Source organism: Poeciliopsis prolifica, unplaced genomic scaffold (genome assembly GCF_027474105.1).
Source record: "Poeciliopsis prolifica strain line A6 unplaced genomic scaffold, Auburn_PproV2 SCAFFOLD020, whole genome shotgun sequence".
Classification (NCBI taxonomy): domain Eukaryota; kingdom Metazoa; phylum Chordata; class Actinopteri; order Cyprinodontiformes; family Poeciliidae; genus Poeciliopsis; species Poeciliopsis prolifica.
Genome location: NW_026562395.1, coordinates 457638 through 473893, shown reverse-complemented (window position 1 = coordinate 473893; position 16256 = coordinate 457638). Strand labels below are relative to the sequence as shown.

The following is a 16256-nucleotide window of genomic DNA, read 5'->3' as shown; positions in this document are numbered from 1 at the left end:
AGACAACTGAAGTAGATAAAGTGCGGCTTCGAACCATCAACCTATTGGTTATGAAACTTTCAGATAAAGTTTCAGGATTTGGTCCTTGGATTGGATGTAAATGTGATATCAACCAAGCGGAAACGTGTAACATAATCTGCAAACAGGAGTTGTGACGTTCTTACACAAAAACTATTTTTCTTCTCATTTTCCATAAAGGCCAGACATGTGGAATACACAACTAATATTCTGTTGGCATATTTTTACATCTGACATATTAATTTCCACAGCTCCTCCAGAGTTACTCTTCCTTTTATTATTATTATTTATTTTATTTTTTTTGCTTGACTGGGTTTCATTTAGTGGTGTCAGTATAAAAGGGACCGAAGACAAATGCCTGATGCTCTCTTGAGCTAGTTTTCTAATTAAAATATATCTTCAACTTCAAAATCTCATATAAAATCCCAAGAAAATATATTAAAGTTTGTGGGTGTAACTTTAAACATAATTTAAAAATTAAGGCAGAATAAATACTTTGGCAAGGCGCTGTATTGTGGCGTTAACTTTCTTGGCACGCAAAACACCTGGGCGATAACAGGGTCATATTATTTACAGTGGTCACTGTGTACCATGTGCTCACGTAACAGGTGGCCTGAACTGAATGTGATTGACGACAATATTGTGGTCTTCCATGGGGCAATAAATGTCAAGCATTTTATAGCCTTTCTCCTAAGTAATTAAGAAAATTAACTCATTGAAAAGACTGACAGGCATGCGTTTGAACTCCTCAGTGGGGAGGTCAGCTGTCCGACCGGTGTGAAATCATGAAAAACTTCTAGGAATAACATTTCGTCAAAATATCCCAGCAATCCCAACAAATGCCTAAGAAGTCAGAGGTTCCAATGGAAGATGCACACTCGAGGGCTGACTCAGGTTTCCAACTGGGGGTCCCAGGTAAATTTAGTAAGACAGCGTTCACTTGCACTTGACAGTCAGACAGTCGCCGTGCTCGGAGCGTACAGACGCATGTTCAAGAACGTAGCGAAGACCCGTTGCAAGTCGCAACTTTGAGGACATTCCAGCCTTCCTGTTTCTGAGATTTAACTCATGATATCAGTGGACGAAGATGAGCTCGATGTGGCCGTTCAGCAATATTCTACTGACACCACCTGGAGCTGGGTAACGTGTTTTACAAGTTACAAGCGTGTGTGAAAGAAACAACGGGGATTACAGCACTTTGTTCTTTCCAGCTAGAGCATTCTGTTCCAATGCAAATTTAGGTCCGAGTTAAATATTGAAGACCGGTTATAGAAGTCACCCAATAGGTTCAAATAACAGGGACTATCCAAGATGCCGGGTGTGTTTAGTTAATCCCACATGTAAAGCGACCTGGTACAAGTGAAATCTGGGAAGAGTGTCAAGAGGCCAGGAGAGGGTGGGGGTAACAGGTTGCCAGGCTGGGTTGGAGGATAGGGTAAACGCTCCAGCGATCACGTGATCTTCTCACCCTGTTCATGAGGACATCGCAATACCGTGATCAAAACAGCAAATTTGTCACGCAAGATGACAACTTGTAGCTCAGACTGAAAAGTTTCTGAAATGTCTAAAGGCTAAATTTTTCTTTCAAAATCACTTTTTATTCAACCTTCTTAAGTTTCTTTATATTATGGTGCAATTATTATTCTATAACTCTGGCTATGTTTATGCAAATTCAATAAAATGCAGTGAGTTTGTGTGCTTTGAGGGAAGCTTTTCTGTATTAACACAATGTCTTAAATTAAATGCAAGAAATGGTGGCCCTTTGGGACTTCCATGTACAATTTGCTTTCATTTATAATGCATGTGCATCACACAAATCCACATATTCTATTTATAATATAATAAAAATATGTATCTTATTTTCCAATATATGAAAATGTTTTATCTTATGCAGTGAACCTAAGAATTTGTATGAGGGATGAAAAAACTAATAACTTTTTACATCATTATAATTAAAAAAATGTAAAAGTAATCACAATCAACATCACTGCCAATGTCCCAAAATCCCACTTTGCACATAAAATTGGAAAGAAAAACTTTTTTGAAGAGACTTTCACAGCTAAAATTTTCAAAATTATTTTTGAAAATGTGCCATCAAAAATGTGTTTCCTGTAACCTGCTTACTTTGTCCTATGTGTTTTGTTCTCCTTGGAGTTTAATTTAGCCTCTGAATCAATGTTTCTGTCGAGCTCTGCGACTCTCAGGCCAGAGTAGCATCAGTCAGTCAGCAGCTTTCAAGTTAGTCAGATATGTCACATGTGTTGCATCTGTTAAAACAATTTATCCTTGCTTATGCGTTTTAACACAAAGTGTTATATTTGAGGGCTTTCAGGCAAAATCTGCCTGGTTTTGCGAGTTTTGTGAGTTTCTGATCAAAGTGAGTGTTTCTTGAGAGAGTTCCAGCTGACCACTACAGTATCTCACATTTAGTTGGGGTGCAAGCCAAAAGATGGTTCTGATAATTCAGTATTTTCAATCATGTGACAAACAGTGTTACATTTCTGCATGTATAAAGAAGCAGAATAACATAAATGTGTGTTTTGTTTTGTTTTTTAAAAATGTGCCATCAAAACTGTCTTTTCTTTAAAACGGCCCTCGTCTAAGTGATTAAACATGCTGAGCGTGAAACTTCCAGCATGAGTTGTTTACATCGACTCTCAGTGGGCTTGTTCTTAGAAACATGTCAGTAAAGACAGCTGTGAAGCTCATATATCCTTAGAGGTCCCTCTGAAACTGACAGAAAGACTGATGGGACGTCAGGCCATATTTGTATAAGTAAACCATCCAGCTGAGAGAAATATTTGGGGTTAAATCTTTTGGCAAAATGCTTCTTTTTCATAAAGACGAACATGTTCACTGACATTTAGTGGACCTAAAATCCCATGTTAAGAAAAGATTAGGAATTATATATTTTTTAGTCAAATTTCTGGTGCCCCAGTTTGACGAAAAACTGTTACAATCCATGTAGCTTCACATCTGCTGATGCTTGTCAGAGGAACTGGTAGCTTGCCACCATCATCAGTGTGTGAACGTGTATTTGAATGGGTGAATGATTTATTGTACTTTAAATCACTGTCCGTTTACAACAGTTTTTTTTTATTTTGTTTGTAAAACATTTTCACCAAAACCCCCCGAAAAAGGTCAAAGATTGCTGGTCGTGACTGATTTGTAAAAGATATTTAAACTGCATCTTTGACCCCAAATTACTAGCCATTGTGGAGGGCCTAATTAATCTCATGTGTGTTCCTAGAGCCACACAGACACACATGAGAAATATTATCTTTTGGGGAATAGTATTAAAACACGTTCATGTTTGAATGGTCCAGTCAAAGTCCAAGTCTATATCCCGACGAGAACATGACAAGACTGGAAAACTGTCGTTTCCTGAACTATTCAAATTTAATCAAAGGTAATATAACTGATTAGAGAGACAAGAAGAGAGAGGAACTGGTAAAAACTTTTAAAGCAAGTAGGCAAATCCCAAAAGAGGGAGGCTTAACAAAGTGAACATATTTTGAGTGATGTGTAAGTAAGGGGAATTTTGTGCAACATTCGAGAGAATGATTATTATAAAAAATATCTTGTCAATGTTGAGCAATATGAAGCAGAAACCACCAGTCAGCCACATCCTTTTAACACAGTCTCGCTTATGGGTCTCTTTCTTCAACAGCCAACATCGGCTGTGCTGCAAGGCAGGGCTGTGATTGGCCAGGAAGATCACCTCACTGCCAGGCTCACTGAGCGACCGTAACCGCTGACGTCGCTCCCGATTGCTGCAAAACGGCTCAGTTTACCGTGTTCTTTAAATGTCTGCACGGTCTCCTGGAAAAGAGTGGTCAAAATGTTTCACTTAAGCCACGTGGACGTGGAGTTTTATCGCTCACTGCAGAACAACAATGAACTATGTGATTTTACAATTTGTAGTTTGATGAAGAAATAGTTATTTGAATGTTTGTAGAAATCGCGCATTCTCTTGTGAATTGTTTATATGACCCGAAAAAGCTCTGAGAAAGTGACGCGACTTGATTCCCGTTTACAACCGAGTAGCGTACCTCTGTGGCCGGAGGAAAGGTATTATGGCAAGCCATTTGTGCACATATTTGATGTTCTTGTTTTGGTGGTGGTCATTTCTCTATTTCGCTCCTTTGACGTTTTTCTCAGTTCGTTTAAACTCACCATAATCTTCAATGTTTTGCTCCTTTTCGGGAAAATGTGACTTTGTGACTCGGAAAAAAATTATATCTACCAGCAGGAAGAAATTTTGCTTTCATCATGTTTAGTAAAACTCGACTGGCATAAAACAGATTTGAATCAAACAATTAGAAACGAAATGCAATGTAAAGTTTGAGAACCTTATTGTTTCGCACTGGTTGGCAACAACTCCACTGGATATTTTTCTCACACCCCATAAGTCCTTATGTTCATAAAACTTCCTGTTTAGAACCTACTTGTGTTGACTAAATAGCCAGTTTCTGCAAAAATCTTATTCAGGTTCTGGCAATGATGGGCAACAAATTGGATCACAGGTTATTTTTAATCCCAAATAGTTAGTAGAACCTTTGGCCTTTCTAGACCATTCAAAGTACTAACAAAAAAAAAAAAAAGTTAAGAGTGTAGGAAATAATGTGAGTATAAAGGACATGTACTATTTATACAAATGGTTTGCCATAAGAGCAAACTGGCCAGCTCGAAGCTGATTGGCCAACAAGATGGTCGCTTTCGCTGCATGACATTATCATCTACTAGGTTACGCTAAAGAGTTGAAGAAATGTGATTCGCTTTCACCTAAAGAGTCTACCACTGCGGCTGTTTTTGACGAAAACATAAGGCAATGTAACCCCCTGCTGGGAAAGCGGAACTTTTAAACATTTTTGTTTCGTTTCCCTTTGAGGAAGTGCTCGTTAAAGACTGGCATATTCATTACAAACAGGTATGTGCGTGCTGTTATAAATAGGATACGTCTCCAGGTCTGTTCCTTTAAATGTATGAATGGAAATTTTCACTACATCTTTTTGTTCTCATGTCATATTCCTGTCCTTACATAGTTATTATCGTTCATAATGGTCATTTTCGTACACGCTGAGTAAATATGTCTCAACTATTTTCCCTGAACTTAATTGTTTTAAAAATGTAATGTTTGCTTTTTATGGAAGCTGATTGGCTGCTTGCCCAAAACTCGTGTACAGACATGCGTTACCGTTTGGTAATGATTTATTGCCTCGGTCATTAAATGTTTCCATTTAAAAGCTGAGCAAGCTCACGTCGATAATAAGTGAACACGGTGAGTTTAATTTTCAGATTATTACGCCTGTCTGCGGAGTGATATGAGACTTGGCTGCCAACAAAAGACTCGGTCCATAACATCTTCACGTTCCATCTGCAGCTTGTGATTATTAACCTCATGATTCTCGTGAGCACAGCTCGATTAAAGTCACTGTTTGAGCGTGACTTTTTTTTTCCTTAAACATACTTGCGAAACTAAGCTGTCAAGTGCCACTCTTCCTCTTTAAAAAAAAATCCCTCACAGCAGACGGTCTATTTTTAGACTCATCTGTTCAGCAGTGTGTATCAGCTTAGATGCTGGATGGGGTGTTATTTGCAATAAATGTTAAATGTTTCAGGTGACTGTGCAGATTCTCAGTCTGACCTAGTGTTTGAAACTCAGGGTTCTTGTTATTCAAGAAGTGTCCTGATCATAAAAGAGAGATGAGGCACATACAAGCTTTCATAGGATGGGGGGCATCTGCCAAATAAATCAAGGTCGGATCCACCTTGTCTGTTTATATCCAACTTTGACATACTTAGATTACATTTCCTCTCTTTTTACACCTCATCTGAAAATTAGAATGCCTTAAGTCATAAAATCAGCCTGCATGCTACAGTCAAGTCTGTTCAAGATGGTCCATTATTTGCATAATGGATTTTTTTTGCATTTAGGAAGGAGCTCACTTGAATGCAAGATTGTGTTCCAGGGAGATAATGCAGACGTCAGCAGTGGCAGAGATGCTGTTTTGGATATTTTAATGGCTCGTTATGTAACTGTGTCTTTCTGGTGTTCTCAATGTCGTGACGCTGCAAGTTGAGCTCAGCTAATTTAAGATTCAAACAGTCAGTCAGTGATCAAATAATCACTTGAGAAGTGGTGGCAGGCTTAAGTTGGCCTGTTGTTTGAGCTCTGGCGTTTGGGGTTACCGACTGGAAAGCAGTCGGATATAATTTCCACACGGGAGAAGGAGTGAGATGGGTACAAATAAATAGCACAACATATGGCGACTTGTAAAAGTATTCATACCAGTCAAATATGTTATGTTGCAGCCACTAACTTTAATGGAATTTATTGGGATTTTATATGATGGACCAAAACAAAGTAGTGCATAATTACTACTTTGCTAATGCTAATATCTCATTAGAAAAGGTTTCTAATGAGATATTTGAAAAGTGTGGATAGCTTTGTAATTCAGCCTGCTTAACTCTAATACCCTGAAATAGTTATTGAATTAGGCCACCTGTGTGGCCTAAACATATCTTGTGCCATGCAACTAGATAAGTTTGACTCTGCAAAAACCGTGTAAGTGGGGCAGATGGCACTTTATAGCAGGACTATTCCCCTGGTAGAGACAAAACCCAGCAGATGATCTGCCGTAACTGCAGCACAGGGCGTTTCTGCTAAGTCATGCCTCAGGAGTGCCAAATATTTCAGATTTTTATTTGTCAAAAATAAAAAAATGCCACCTTTTTCTTCATTTTTTTTCCATTACTCATTTTTGTTGGTCTGTTTGTTATTCATCAAGGAAGAAGTCCTGAATCAATTCTTGTCTCCTCTTTCATTTTCCCATTTTCAATGTCCATTTTTTACAGACCCGTCAAACCATGAACTACGTGGGCCAGCTCGCAGGTCAGGTGTTCGTCCAGGTCAAAGAGCTGTACCGAGGACTCAACCCTGCAACGCTTTCTGGCTGCATCGACGTTATCGTTGTGAGACATCCTGATGGCTCGCTGCATTGCTCGCCCTTCCATGTTCGCTTTGGTAAAATGGGCGTCCTCCGGTCCAGAGAGAAAGTGGTATGGAGGCTCAAATGAGACAAAATTTTAGATTTTGTCACGGTAAAGAATGTCATAGTTTGTTATTTTAAAAAAATATTTTCTCTTCCTTAGGTTGACATAGAAATCAACGGAGAACCAGTGGACCTGCACATGAAGCTGGGTGAGAATGGAGAGGCATTCTTTGTGCAACAAACAAACAATGATCAGGTAATAATCAGGAAAACACCTTTTCTATGGGTTCTTTGGTCATGCCATTTCAGCTGGTAAGGATAAAAAGAGTTTGATGATTATTTGCCATTTCAAGAATATTTCTGCTTAGCTGAAACGGTAAATAAAAAACGGTACACACCAACCACTCATATATTTCTCCAGAAAACTTTAAACGCTTTTCTGTGATTTTTTTTATCATAGAAAATCTAACAGAGTCAGGTTGTGTGCAGCACATTCTGGATTTTTTTTTTTGGTTTCCTTTTTTTATAACAGCATTCCTCTATTTATCAGAGAGTCTTATAAGGGCAGCATTTATTATTGGAGCCATTTATACCTGCATTTAATGATGTTGCAATGTATGTCTCACAGTGAAAATATTCCTACGGACCTGTAAGAACTTCACATATTTAATGTTGCTGTTAGAAAATAGAAATAAAAAAAGAGACTTAGTTACAACTTGAGCTCAGTTTGTTTAAAAAAACCCATATTTAACCCTATGTTTTTGGAAGCTGCCATTACCTTTGATTTGTCAAGGTTTTCCTTTGCGAACAAGTTAATGCAGCTTAGGTACTTACTTTTTAAACCTGATAGAAATGTGGTCTGCCAAAAGTAGTAAAAAAGCTGAATAGTGGCTGGTTCAGACAAAGGAAGTGGGTGCCGTATGTTCTCCAGACTGGTGTCAGATTCCCAGACTTAATGGGGCAAAGAGGATAGGAGGAGTCTACTGCTTCTCAACCAACTTTCTTGGCAGAGCAAAAACGGGAGGCAGTCCTGTCAGACCACAAATCATGTGGCTAAACATGTTTCTCTTTCCTTTTTTTCCATAAGTCTGGAAATAAAAACAGCTTCTCCTTGAAACTGTTACAGGCTCAAACTGTGTAACATATTTCTGTTGCTTGTGTTTTTGTAGCTCAGCATTAAATAAACTTGAGGTACAAGAAAATGTAACCTTCAGACAAAGTGTTTAGTTTCGTTAAACATTTTAAAGGCCCATTTGCACTCAACGTTAAATTTGCAAATACAGTTGGACGGAGCCCAATCTGCCTTTCCTCTGCATTCATTTCATGTAGATTTTTAAACTTCCTCAGGAAGCTTGAGAATGTTTACCAAAATGCAAAAATATAAGGAGATATTTTACCTTTAGCTGTTTTAAGGAGTCAGAATAGCCTTCATTGACCTTCGGTTTGAACTGTGTGAGGTTTTCCATGTTTAAAGACCTTTATGTCTATGTCTTCAGGTAACTGTTCCAGTGAGGTAACATATCATCTTGCTTGTGTTTGCCATCTTAACAGGAAGTGGTCCCCTCCTACTTGGCTACTTCTCCCATCTTGTCGGATGCTGCCTTTTCAATGAGCTCTCCGCTGATGGGGAAGAGCTCTGGGCCTGCTGTACAGACCCTGGGCTCCTTAGGGAGCAATGGCGAGAGCAGTGGCGCAACAACAAAGAAGAGGAGGAAAAGGAGGAGGAAGAGTCGAGCAGACAGCACAAGGAGGGAGGAGAGCGGAGACTACTCAGCAGATGAAGACATGTTTGCAATAGACATCAGTTCTGATGAAGAGACTGAAATGGAGACCAGCAGGTAATAAAAAAGAAAGGGTGGAAAAAGAAGAGCTGTGGCAAGGCAAATATGAGAGGGAATGAGATATATTATGACTGTACAAAGATGGAGAGATGAACCAACTGACTTCTATCTAATAGGCGTGATTCAGTGTGTTGTGAATCAGCTCAGCTGTTAAAGTTAATTCAGAATACTTTCAAATACACAATATTTGAAGTAGAAAAAGGACAAATGCGTGTTTTCGTAACTGATAGATGTAAACATGCTAACCTTGATTGGATACAGGACATGCTGTTATGCAAGTAGATTGAAACACAAGCTCAGATATTGTGTTTTTGTTGCAGGTCTCTATCAAAGGACGCCTTGCAAGACGAAACAACTGTGGCTTCAGGCATCTGTTCCTTTAAACAGGCTGGGCTCTACACTCGTTCAGATGGAGAGTGGAGCCCGATTCATAGGTAATTCTAAACAAAAGCCTTTTCAGTGAAAAATAATCACACTTTATTCTAGGTGCATTTGTTGTAGTTCTAAGGCAGAGACCTTTTGGACATTTGTGTTGCTCTGTACTTTCTCTATCGGCCTCCTTGTTTTAGGACAAAATAAACCCATTTCTTTTTAACTCTACATATATGTATATATGTATTAGAAATTTTATAATAAAAAAAAAAAACATTATCAAATATATGTTGTTTATGATGTTTCCCATTTTGTAGGCCAGTAAAAAGAAGTGAGCCGCAATGCAAAAAAAAAAATCGATTTAACAGCAATGTCGCCAATTTGAAAATGAAACTAATAAATTACAAGAATTACGGTTTTACATAAATTTTTAACAGTACCGCCTTGGCATCTACTACAGAAAAATTCTCACTGTTTAGTAAACTTCAATAAAAATACAATTTCTGGTTAACTTGGTGTTAATAGAAAAGTAGCAATAATGATATGCATTTTCTAACTGTGCTCAAATTAAAAACTGATTTTTTTCAAAAAAAGATTTGTCATTTGAGAATATGCACTACAAAATAAATTAATTTCTTTTCAGTAGAGGCCAAGATACTCTACTGTGCTGTTTGTTGAAGGAGATGCTTAATTTTTGTATTTCTTTCCCCTCCAGTCGTGATAACTCTCGGCCCACCTCTCCAAAGAGCGACTCAGAGCTGATCACCGATCATTCAGAAGCAGACAGTCAGAATCCAGCCATGCACTGGGCTTGGGGAGAGCTGCCCCAGGCTGCTGCAGTAAGCAAATGTCCACACTTCTAGACATGTAGCACTATAGAAATAAAGACATTCTGTTGCAGTTTTCAATTTTCAGCTCTCACGACTCTCCTTTTTCACCTTTTTAGCCTTCATTTCTCTCACTGAAGCCTGCCGGGTCAAATGTTTTCCCCGTATCCATTCCTGTGTCCAAAAGTACACATTTCCGAGCGATCCCTCATCAGACACCTTCACACCAATGTGCGCCAAGCTCTAAAATAAAAGCTCCCTCTTTGCTGATTGAGGAGGAAGCCGAGGTCAAAAGGGGAACACCGGACCCGGTCACAATGGAATCAGAATCCATGAGGATGGAGACTCAGATGCTACCTTCAGAGGAAGCAGCGGTTTTTACATCCAGTAAAACAGACTCTCCATCAAAGAAAAAGGGTAAAGGTGCTGTTAGTTTATAAAGAAAGCACTTCTACGATCTTCCCAGAGTTTATTCCAATAAGAAAAATGGTGTTGGCTTCTTCCGTTACTGAGTTTTTAAATAATTTTAAGGTTTCAGAATAAGGTGCTGTGCTTAATGAAAGTTACTTAGCAGCTCTAAAAACATCTAAGACATGAAGGAAAGCAAAAAACCTTCCAGAAACATAACTCAAAATTAGGCCAGTGTATCAAAGGCTGATATGGGAGCAAAAATCTCTACCTCAGCAATATCAGTCCTGTTTCAAACCTGGTTGTGAATAAAAGGTCTGCAAGAAGCTTTTGAACTGACAAGAATTGTATTTGTTTTAAGCATAAGGTGAATATGTGCATGTGCAACACATAACTGTACATCTATGGGAATTTTCTATTTCTGTCACATCCCCAAATGGTGAACCAGGCCAACCATTCAATTTGCCCAAACTTCTAGGAGAGGATTCCCCTAAAATCAATCAATCAAATACAAGAAATAAATCTTTTAGACCAACCTATAAGAAATTGTTTTCCAATGGCTAATCTTACTAGAAGTACAGATGAGGAAGCCTGATTTTGTTTTCTCTCCTGCAGACAAAAGAAGCCGCCATCTTGGTTCCGATGGAATTTACTTGGACGACATTACAGAGTTGGAGCCTGAAGTTGCCGCTCTTTATTTTCCTAAGAGGTACAAAAACAGATACACACACACAGTCAACTCAGATCAATCAGTTCAGTATAATCTGACCTGATCATTTTAACACTTAAAACTTGCAGTGAGAGCGCTGCAGCCAGAAGTATCTCTGACCCGGGGCTCCACAGCACCAGCTTGTCCCCACAGTCTATGAGTTCGGCGGGCGACAGCGGTGTGGACAGCTACTGTGACCCCATGTCTGACATGCCATCAATGGCCATCTCCCTGTGTGGGGGGCTTACTGACAACAAGGAGATTACTAAAGGTACGTTATCACAAGTGACAAAACAACTCCACGAGACACTTCAGAATCTGATTGTTGTCTGTCTGCTTTTGTTTCTTTTAGAGCAATTCTGTGATAAGATCATCTCCTATCAGCAATTTGCAGAAAACCCCTCCATCATAGACGACCCAAACTTAGTTGTTAAAATCGGTTCAAAGTAAGACACTCTTAAATAAATTATGCATAAAGTTGCCGTTTAACAATTATCCCTAATCGTATTTGAGAGAGTTTTGCAAAAATACTGTCTATCAATGCCTCTTTAAATGTATTTCCTGATGGAATTAAAATATATTTTTTCATCTCACTTAGGTACTATAACTGGAGCACCGCAGCCCCACTCGTGCTCGCCATACAAGCCTTTCAGAAACCTTTGCCAAAGGTGATGGCACACTCAGACAGATTTACTCAGTCATATGTTTACAACACCACCCTATGACCACAATGTTTAGTTCTGTACCCTAAAAGTGAGTTTTATATTAGGTAACATCAGTCAACCTAATATGATAAACTTTGTCTTCTCTGTGTTCTGTGCTCCTCCTGTTTCATTCTTGTTTTCTCCCCTTCTTTCACATATTAGTCCTCAGGCCTCAGTTATTTACTCTCATCCGTGGATTTCTTCCTCTGTTGTCTGACTAGTATCTTCAGCTTCAGCTCTGTATGTTTGGAAAGACTCCACCCTGCTCTTGTCTCATTTATTTTCAGTCTGTCGCTCACAAATCCTCCCCGTCAGTCTGTCGCACTCATTTTTTCCAGTTAGTTGAAGGTTCATTAGTTGATTTATAAACTGCTTGTGGTTTAATTTTTTTTAACGTTTTTCTTATTCAATGGTGTGTCGTGGATGTCGGGGTGGTGTGTGTGTTCCTCCTCAGGCCACGGTGGAGAACATCATGAAGGAGAAGATGCCCAAGAAAGGAGGGAGGTGGTGGTTCTCGTGGAGAGGCAGGAATAATAATGCAAAATCAGTAAGTTCTTCCTCTCTGTTCACATCCAAAAATAAATAAATAAAATCTTTGCCATTTTAATGAGCATACATTTTTTTTTCAGGACTCAACCTCCGAATGTGGGGCTTGTGGTTCTGCTGAGGTTGGACAAATTAAAAGCAGGTTAGTAAAGAACTCAAACTCAGAAAATTTTCAACAATTCATCTTAATATTTAAATCTTTAATGGTTAAAAAGGGAAGCCTGTGTGATATATAGGTTAATGGTGCAGTGAGTGATATATTTCTAACATTTATTTTAGTTAATTTTGATGATTATGACTTCTGAGCTACAGCTCAGTTTTTTTTTAACTAGCCCACACAGCTAATGTTGTCTTTCAGTCAAAAGTTGCTAAATCCATGGAGTTCAACAGTTGTAATCTTTGTCTTGGATACATCTGTATGTGCGATTTTTAGCGCCCTGGCTCCAACTAAGGATGCTTTGCTTCACATTGCTTATAAGGCTGCGGTTACCCCTGTTGGTTGTGGACTTTATTCTTCCACACATTTTCCTTCCACTTAACTTTCCTTTTATGGGCTTGGAAACAGAACTTTGTGAACAGTCCGCTTAATTAAAATTATAGTGTTATGGCTTCCTGTACTTGTGGAGGCTTCAATTAGTGTCTGCTGGATAACAGTCATGTCATCCACCTTCCCCAATGAAGGTGGAATGTCATGTTACAACATGACATTTTTTTATATTTCTTTTTTCTTTTTTATATTGCATTATTTTCTGAGAAATTGAATTTCACAAGCTGAAAGACATGACAGAAGGAAAGGCTTGAAATATATCGCTGTGTTTAATGAACCTGGATGACATGAGTTTACCTATTGAACTGAATCTCTGAAACAAATCAACTTATCAATGGCATTGTACTTTATTGAGATGCATCATTCAGTATTTTATAACCTTTTTTATGGCAGACTGAAAGAAGATTCATCATCTAGCGATGAAGAGCACATTACAGGCAATCAGTCTTCTCCCATCATCCAATCAGAACCTGGGCTCTCTTCGGGGGGCGTGTCTTATAAGAAAACTCTCCGCCTCACGTCAGAGCAGCTGGTGAGGACCTCAGTTTGACTACAGCTTTCAATCTAATTTTCTTCTCCATTTAGTTGAATTGTGGTTTTCATTTCTTTCTTTCCTGTCTCTTTTCATATGTAGATGTCCCTTCAGTTGCAGGACGGTCCTAATGATGTAGTGTTTAGTGTGACCACTCAGTACCAGGGAACCTGTCGCTGTCAGGGAACCATCTACCTCTGGAACTGGGACGACAAGATTATAATCTCTGACATAGATGGAACCATTACCAGGTGTTAGCAAATGAAATGCCTCTACTACATTAAAACTATACTTATTTGAAGTAGAATGGGATAAGATTTCCATTCCGTATGCTTTATTATTGCCTCATATTGGTTCACACTTATTCACCTGCAACCTAACCCATGTGGTCATTTACACTTGTGTTGCCGATTGCTCGGGCTGTCTGGAAATAGCAGTCTATCTAAATTAAAAACTCTTCTCAACTTAATTTCAGGTCAGACACGTTGGGTCACATCCTGCCCACACTGGGGAAAGACTGGACTCACCAGGGAATTGCACAACTCTACCACAAAGTCAGCCAGTAAGCATTTTTATTTTTATTCAACCCCTAATGTCCAAATACTTTATAAACTATAAATATGTAGTGAAGCAAAACATATTTTAATGTTTGTACAAACGTATATAGGCAATTTCTTTGTGTTGGATTATGCTCATAAAACTAAACTTACATTTTTTTTTGTTTTGTTTTTAGATATCTAGCCAAAAATACAAAAAGTATTTTTAATGTACACACCTCATGCCAGTTGATATTGTGTAGCTCTGGACATGTTCTATTTCTTCTGTTTTTTTGTTGTTTGCTAACCTCTTTGTCCATCCAACAGAAATGGCTACAAGTTTCTATATTGTTCAGCTCGAGCAATCGGCATGGCTGACATGACCAGAGGCTACCTCAACTGGGTCAATGAGAGAGGCACCATGCTTCCTATGGGCCCCGTTCTTCTCAGCCCATCCAGCCTTTTTTCAGCCCTGCACAGGTATTTTTACAACCCTTACCCACTTCACTGATTTATTTAACATTATCATAATGAGATCAGAAGCAGGAGAAACCATGCTTTCTTTTTATGCAACAGGGAAGTGATTGAGAAGAAACCTGAGAAATTCAAGGTGGAGTGTCTCACAGATATCAGACACCTGTTTTACCCAAACACAGAACCTTTCTACGCAGCATTTGGCAACAGACCCACGGTATGGAATCGCATATTTTAGATACACATAATAAGTAACATTTTATCTAAAGAAATACATCTTTACATTTTTCTTTTACATTTATAGGATGTGTATTCTTATAAGGAAGTAGGGGTGCCACTGAACCGGATTTTTACAGTAAATCCTAAAGGGGAGCTAGTGCAGGAACATGCTAAGACTAACATCTCATCGTAAGTGTGCTTGATCTTTATTATTATTATGATAACATTTTGTCTAAAATCACATCGTCTCAATACAGCCACCTCTTTTTAATCTATTTTCCAGCTATGCACGTCTTAGTGAGGTTGTGGACCACGTGTTCCCCCTCAAGATGCGTTCCTGCTCCTCTGACTTCCCCTGCTCGGACACCTACAGCCATTTCACATACTGGATGGAGCAGCTCCCCCAAGTGGAACAGGAGGAAACTACAAGTCCACAGACTATGAGCTCCAGCAGCTGAACTCACCAGCAAAAAGAGCTCTGAATGACTGATAGTGTGCTTGAAATGTAGCCGTGATGTGGATAGTGATAGTTCTTTGTGATGTATCTGATTATAGATCAAGTATTTTTATGCACTTTCGTACAGAGACAACCAATAAGGAAAATGTTCTGTTTAGTCTTAAGAGCAAAAGGTGCTCTTTTGTCAAAAATACTGGATGTGGATATTTAGAATGAATTATCATGTATGTATTGAGGCAGCTTTGCAGAGTTTTTATTTTGGAAATGACCTTATTTCAATGGTTAGACTTCCTATTTATTTCAATAGATGCACTGTGTGAGCTCACAGTCCAGCTGTGCGAGTTACTCAAATGTGTGCCAAAGTTTGACTGATTCTAGGTGCTGTTTGCTGAAAAGTTGCTATGTAACAACATTTCTGAAAACATGGTTTAAAAAAAAAAGCATCTATGTAGCTTTACTTCCAACTGTACAGAACATAGAAACACAACACTATTAGCTGGAGCCAATACCTTCCTGCAATGTTTTATCTGTTAGATGATTTGTTGAGTAATGTTTATTTTTCTATTCAAACTTGTGTGCATGTGTTCAGATGTCTTTTTATATCAGAGGTATAACTAGAACAAACTTATTCCGTCCAATTTATCTCCTTTTTGGTGCAATTTAAAATAGACCTTAAAGTTGTGTGGCTTTTTATTGCAGCATCTAAAAAGACAGCTGGTCACAGTTTGGACAGCAATGTTTCAATGTCTTTCTGTGTAGTAATCTTTGTATCTGACGACACCAGAGACAGTAAGAGATTGAATACGAGCAGGAACCACTGTTACAGCAGTTTTCGAGACAGGTATATATTTGAACTGTGTAAAAGCATCAAACCTGCAGCATTGTTTATGAAAGGGGATGTGTAGCTCTGTGATAAATGTTTTTATTCTTTCCATGAAAGAGCTAAAATTGACATTCTTTTAATCTTTGCATCAAACTGAAACGCTCCCCTACTGGCCTCCACGGGCCAGTTTATTGTCAAAGTGGTCTCATTGAACATTAAATTACACTGGTATACAGGGAATTTTTTAT

General features: G+C 38.6%; 1 protein-coding gene across 2 annotated transcripts; it reads left to right on the top strand.

The window, feature by feature from the left end:
- Positions 1-989: 989 nt before the first annotated feature.
- lpin1b (lipin 1b) lies at positions 990-16248 on the top strand. 2 transcript variants are annotated; one of them, XM_055044479.1, is made up of 20 exons: positions 990-1158; positions 6877-7080; positions 7174-7269; positions 8565-8851; positions 9175-9288; positions 9942-10065; positions 10173-10470; positions 11077-11170; positions 11260-11441; positions 11523-11616; positions 11769-11838; positions 12329-12421; positions 12504-12562; positions 13361-13499; positions 13602-13750; positions 13975-14061; positions 14363-14515; positions 14612-14726; positions 14814-14917; positions 15012-16248. In XM_055044479.1, the coding sequence occupies exons 1-20, from the start codon at positions 1087-1089 to the stop codon at positions 15184-15186; spliced, it is 2709 nt and encodes a 902-aa protein (XP_054900454.1). In that variant the 5' UTR covers positions 990-1086; the 3' UTR covers positions 15187-16248. The 2 variants fall into 2 exon arrangements, with proteins under 2 accessions (XP_054900454.1, XP_054900455.1); XM_055044480.1 differs by lacking the exon at positions 990-1158 and adding an exon at positions 4636-4948.
- The last annotated feature ends 8 nt before the right edge of the window (positions 16249-16256 follow it).